Below are 6,268 nucleotides of genomic sequence, written 5' to 3'. Positions count from 1 at the left end.
CTTTCTCTCCACTTTGCAGGCAGATAGATTTAGAAAACAAATGCCGACTAAAGAGCTCTGTGTCCTGGCATCCATTGAAGTATTGTACTTATGGAAAGCCCTTCCAAACTGTTCCCTTTCAAACTTACAGCATATGAGCCAAGGTATAGTATTGTTCCTTGATTTATTTATTTACTTTTTTTAAATGAGGTGTATAATTTTCTTCTGTTGTGTGGAGTAGGTGATTGTTGTAGCATGAAAATTCAAACTTGTGTGTATGTGTCATAACAAAACAGTTTGATTAGCAAAAGAATAATGACCTGTTAAGATTCAACTTAATGCTTCATTTTCACCATTTTTATAGGTTTTTGGGAGAAGTTTAACTGTCTGCTGCATATAGTTGGTTTTTAATCAGTTGCATTTGCCCATTGTTTAAGATGTAACGATAGCATAAGAGTTTATTGTTCAAAGTCACTAAGCAAAATTTAACTCATTTAAACCTAGCTACAAAATAAAAAAACCCCAAAACTAACAATTCATTTCTGCATGTCAGTTTTCTTCTAAGCGGAAATATGTAGCTTGTGAAGTCATCTGTGACATGATAAGAGTTCTGTTTATCTTGACTGCTGGGACCATCTTAGTGGTGAAAGGAGCATTTTATGGTTGTCTCTTTCTGAGTCTCCAGATGTCTTCGGATGTCTGTCACGTGAAGCTGATGGTAGCAGTGTTTATCATTAAGTTTTCAGTACTCCTCCCTCCATCCAGTGATCAGTCTTGTTTGCATTCTGCAAACAATTTCAAGTTATTACCTGCTCATTCAGAAAATAAAACAAAAAGTATCTGCCACCGAGATACTTCCTTTTTTCTGTAATTGTGAAATTTTGGGAGTTGTACACGGATTTTTACGTTAAGCTAGAAAACAACCAGTCTAAGCTGAGAGTCAGGACTAGTTGTGGGGTTTTGTTGTGTTTTTATTTTTAAGATAGTTTGTCTATTTAAGTTGCGTGATGGCAGTGGGTTACATTCAGATCCCTAGTTTTATAGTCCCAAAGATAATGGTGAGGGCTTTAAAATCAGATTTACTTATGAAAAAATAAATTTCAGGATTTGTCTGTCATTTGCCTTCAGAACAATCAGCTTTAGAGGTTTTAAAGAGTATGTACTTCTCTCCCACACACTCAGAAGCAGCGTAGATCTTCCTTGTGTAAGCCAATGGTTCGCTTTAATGTGAAATAGCGGTTACATTAAAATTCAGAGACACGCTTCTTGTAAGAATGACACTGACAGATGTGTCTGCATCAGCGATCCCTGGTTGAAGATTTTCTGCACAATGAGAGTGCTATTGCTGTGCCTTATGTATATCTCAGGAATGAGATGATAGGGGATTTTTATTTATTTATATATTTATTTATTTTATTTGCTTCCTCTTACCTTGACCAATTGGAGTGTAATTTGCTGGGACCAATTTCCAGGCTTTTCCTCAGGGCTACAAGTTGACTTAAAAATAGAGGAATGAATTTGTATCTGCATGTGTCTCTGTAAATAAAATCCCAAGTAACTTGAGACTTGCAATACAAGCGAGAGTTGACAGCTTTGTGTATTGTGTAATGTCCAAATACTTCACACAGCCAACTCTTCGTTATCCGTAGGTGGCATATTTGGGTTGTGGATTAACTGTGTTGTGAATGCAGAGCTAGTTAAGATCTGTCCGGATTGAAGAGATGAGGCAGGATGTAAGGTTATAGGAGCTCTCGGCTCCTTCGGAAAGGATGAAAAGCCATGCAGGCCCCCTGGTACCCTAGCCTTTCTGGAGGCAACGGTGCAGACAAGTGCAACTGGCTCCTCATGGAACTGGCCTTGGTTTGACAGAGCTGGCACTAATAAGCTTCATCAAAATGGACCCTGATTCATCTAGAGACAGTTACGTGCGTGATGATTCAGTTCTTCCTGGAAACACAGCACTGCTCAGCTGAGGCACAGGCTGTCCCTGGATTGTGGACCAGCTAAGGTCTGGCAAACAAACCTTATCGGCTCATCAGCATTGAGACTTGTGATGCTAAAATACCCTAGTCTGGGTTTTTAAGTCCAGTACAGATTTTTGTGTGTCTGTCACTTGGCTTCAGCTCAAAACAAAGCATCTTTGTCTGAACTACTTGCCCTGTGGTCGTTGTAACTTGGACTATGTATTTTTCTTTCAATATTTGGGACAAACCGGTCTCCTGTAACACCAGGAGGAGGTGACTATTTCTTAACTTCCCTTTTTGAGTGGATATTTCAAAGATCAGTAGAGAAATGGATTCTCCTCCTCTTGTGAGAAGAGCACACCAACTGCCTTTGACTTCAGCCCATTCATTCCTGTTAGGAATTGTTCTCATGAGTGACAGATTGCTTGATGAAATTCTTACAAAATGGGTTGTATTTAAGAGAAACCAAGTTACTTTGATTTATATTAATGTCACTAGCATCTCCTTTTTCTTTTAACCATCTTTAACCATCAGACTAAAAGTCCCTGTAGACCACAATTCTTGTCTAAGGAAGGATTTCAATCCATCTTGTTTGTTTACTGGAATCTTTTTATTAAGCTTGTCAGGATGTGGATGATTCATCGGCTGTTGGTTTGAGGAATTTGCTTCTTGGTGCCATACACAAATGCTTAGGAAATTCTGAAGACGCTGTTCAGGTAAGTTGTTAAATGATAACTTATACCATTAATCCCATTTTATGAGCTATTCTGTGAAACTAAATATTGTTGAATAAGAATGTTAAGCAAGCCGTTAGTTTTCAGTGCTATCGATCATTCTGTTTTGTGAATTTCAGCAGTATACGTCAGGTTCTTTTCAGATGTTCTGGCTTAGCAGGTCTTCATTATATTCTGTGTTGTAAAAATAATTGGCTATGTTGAATGAAGATGCCAGCTAAAGTGGCTCGTAGGAGCCAAGAGTTAAGGGAAAGGAAGCTGGGAAGAACAACAGAAAAGTTCTTGCTCTGCTGGATTTACTTTGTCCAACAAAGAAAATTCAACTTAAAAAAACCAAAAGACTTAGTGATTGACCTTTTGAAAGCATAGGTTTGCTGCTTCTCCTCCAGACCTATTAGACACTGAGAAGTTTGATTATTAGCACATACCACGGAATAATTTTGCCATTGCTCCAGGCTTTGATCTGTAGGCACAACTATTTTTTTTCTTCCCAAAACAGAATGCAATTCACATAAGCAACAAGGGAGCTGATTCTGGCTTTAATATTTTTTTTTTCCTACCTTTTCCACCCTCCCCCCACCTTCTCTGAAGCGTGTCTTAAATAATCCACGTACTTCATCTCTGTTTAAGTTCCTTGTTAGACCTAGTATTTTTTTCAATATGAAGTTGGAAAACTCTTGAAACAGTCAATATATTACTTGGTAAAAATCCAAAGAAATAAATTTGCCTCGATACAGTAGTGTTGGTAAAAATATCCAGATCCTTGCTTAAAGAATCTCTACCATTGGAAATTTTTTTTATGGATTCTCATTTTAGCTTTAGGGTAGTTTCTAGTGCTTAAAGTTGAATATACTTCTGGATTTTTTTTAAGTATCAAACAGTCAATTGTAATGTATTACTGCAATCTTTTATTTCTTTTTTTCTTAATTTTTATAGTTCTTTCAGCGAGCTGCGAGAGATGAACTGTGCCGTCAAAACAATTTGTATGTCCAGCCATATGCTTGCTATGAACTTGGCTGTCTTCTGTTAGACAATCCAGAGGTAATAGCACAACCTATTCTTAAACTCTTGAAATTAGGGTGGGAAGTCAACATACTACTATACAAACAATGAAACGAAGTTTATAGGTGATAATGTAAAGTTGTACAATTTTGGTTTATACCTACTGTAAAGAAACTTACTACTTTGGATTTTTGCAAAGCAAGAAATGCGATGCATTTTAGGTTACAACGTCTTAATTTTTCAACATGGAAAGCTATAAGGACGTTCTGAGGAGCTTAGTGTATCTGTCGATAACACTTGTTTTGTTGTTACTGGGTTTTATTTTTACATAAAAAAACAGAGCCTGGGAGTCTCTGGGATTCTTCAGGGCAGTTGTTACATTCCTGACCATTTGTGGTGTCTTTCTCTAGCAGTAAAATGAACATGTCTGCAAACCTACAGCAAGCAGTAAAGCAAGAATTTTGATGAGTGTAGCACCACATTGTTTTGATTATGATTTCGTACTTTACCTCAAAAAGCAGCACCAAGACTTCACTTTTCACCTCTCTGATGATGCCATGATACCCCTTTTTTTTGGTATGTGCTTTACAGAAACACTATGCATAAATACTGGGGTACGGAAATATTTCCATCACCCTTCAAGACGCAAAGACCTCTCTCCCCTTTCTCTTACCTTAGTGTTCCTGCTGCTGGTGGCAGCAGAGACCTGGCAAGATGGCCTTGGGTAGGCAGGGATTTGTTGTCTGCAGGTGATATTTAGTGTGGTGAATGCCTAGGATCCTCCTCTTAACATACATAATTTCCTATTGGATGCTGTTCAAGCTGAAAGTTTACCTGTAGTTACCCTCTCCAAATAGAATTCGATGCCTTCCTAAAATAGCTCCATGTTTTTGGGATCAAACTTACATTTGGAACAATATGGTATTTGTCAAAAGTCTTTTTTACTTTGGGATTATTTATCCCCACTCTTAGGACAGAGATCTTCCTAATCTCTCACATCAGTGCATCTTAGAAACCTAGCTGGACTGAGGGTACGCATACCATTGTACTATTTCATTGCAGGGGATGTGAAAGCAAAGTGATTTTAGTCATTTAAATTCTGTTAAAGCTGTTTGTGTTGGCATTTTGGCTTTGACACCCTGAGTAGTGAGGTTTTTGTTGTTCAGGATGAAGAGGAAAATAATGCACCTGGCTTTCAGACGGTCCAGATGGCGTGGTTGATGATACGTTTAATCGTTCAGGTCTTTGCACATACCCTGCCTCCTATGGAGCCCAGAGAATCTTAAACTAGGGCAAGTTCTGCACTTCTCTTGATCCTGTTTCCCTCCTCAAACATAAAACACCACTACTTGCGGTTGGTGCCACTTTGGGTGGTGCTTCCTGAATCAGATTGCAAGTTAGGGGAAGCATTTACAGGGTAATGACTTGAACCTCCACATCATTGTACGTAGTGTACAAAGTAGTGGGGGCTGATGTGTCTCAGATTCTTAAGATTCTGTTTTCAGTTGTTTTTATGAACCTTCCCCTTAAAGAGGGAAGGGAAGGAAAATCTTTCAATAAGAATGGTTATCGTGACAAAGGACAAAACTAGAAAACACGTTTAAAAAATAATTGTTCTTTTTTGAAAACCCTGTTGCCCTATGACTTAGAACTGGGTCTTGAAGCCTGGTAGGAAGTTCTGAGTCCAGTAATGGTCCTGCTGCCTTTTTTTCCATATTTATATTTAAATTTGATCATGTCAAGTGTCTCTAAGGAAAACAAAACCAAAAAAAAGTGTGATGGGTAGTGAAGTTATCTGAAGGTTTTGAGAATGCAGGCGCAGTCCTTCCTTCCTCCCCGCTTTACTTGTAGTATGTGCACACAGTAACTGAACGGGCGTCGTGTTGGGTGTTTTGAGGACTGAACAAGCCTCGGTTTGTAGCTCTGCTGAGAAGTTGTGGTAGCACTGAGTATGTGAAGGACGTGCAGGAAGCTCCCTCTCGTGGTACTCCCGACAACGAGGAGGTAAACGATGCTTGGCTTGGATAAAGTGGGCTGGGGTGGGGAAAAGCAAGAGCTAGAATTAGGGGTGAGTGGATGCTGTTTATAGAAATTCCATTTACTAGCTGAGGTGTCATGCAGTAGCTCTGTAGTGATTAAGAAAGAGAAGGGAATAGGATTTTATAAATCATATTTACCTGAGAGCTAAGCGTATTGAAGACCTGAGCAACAGATACAGATATGAATATGCATTTTGGTATAAAATGCATGCTGCTATTAAATTTACTTTGCTTTACAATTACTCATAATTGTATGTTTGATTTACCATGTCTTCTGAATCATCTGTGTTATTTTAAACTTAGTTCTAATCAAGTTCTTTAAGATTTTAGTATGGTTACGTGAAGAAGTTTACAGATTTTTTTTTTTTGGTAGATGAATGTAATCTAAGCAATATAAATACATATGTTCAAATTCAGATATATTTGAATAAGAAAACTTAATTTTTCTGTGTATTATCAGACACTTGATTATTTATTTGTAGGGCTTAAAATAAGAATGTATGGTAAGAAATAAAACATGAGCATCTCAGTAGTAAATATTAATCTGCGA

At 38.0% G+C, this 6,268-nt stretch overlaps 1 protein-coding gene across 1 annotated transcript; it reads left to right on the top strand.

The window, feature by feature from the left end:
- Positions 1-7: 7 nt before the first annotated feature.
- On the top strand, positions 8-4,965 carry LOC104168601 (tetratricopeptide repeat protein 39C-like; the record flags this gene model as incomplete). Its single annotated transcript, XM_009709235.1, has 4 exons — positions 8-143; positions 2,562-2,659; positions 3,614-3,718; positions 4,846-4,965. Coding segments are annotated over 4 exons (459 nt in total), but the record flags the coding sequence as incomplete, so codon positions are not given.
- Between the last annotated feature and the right edge of the window lie 1,303 nt (positions 4,966-6,268).

Source organism: Cariama cristata, unplaced genomic scaffold (assembly GCF_000690535.1).
Source record: "Cariama cristata isolate BGI_N322 unplaced genomic scaffold, ASM69053v1 Scaffold45981, whole genome shotgun sequence".
NCBI lineage: Eukaryota > Metazoa > Chordata > Aves > Cariamiformes > Cariamidae > Cariama > Cariama cristata.
The sequence above is the reverse complement of the archived record's forward strand: the minus strand, read 5'-3'. Positions and strand labels throughout refer to the sequence as shown.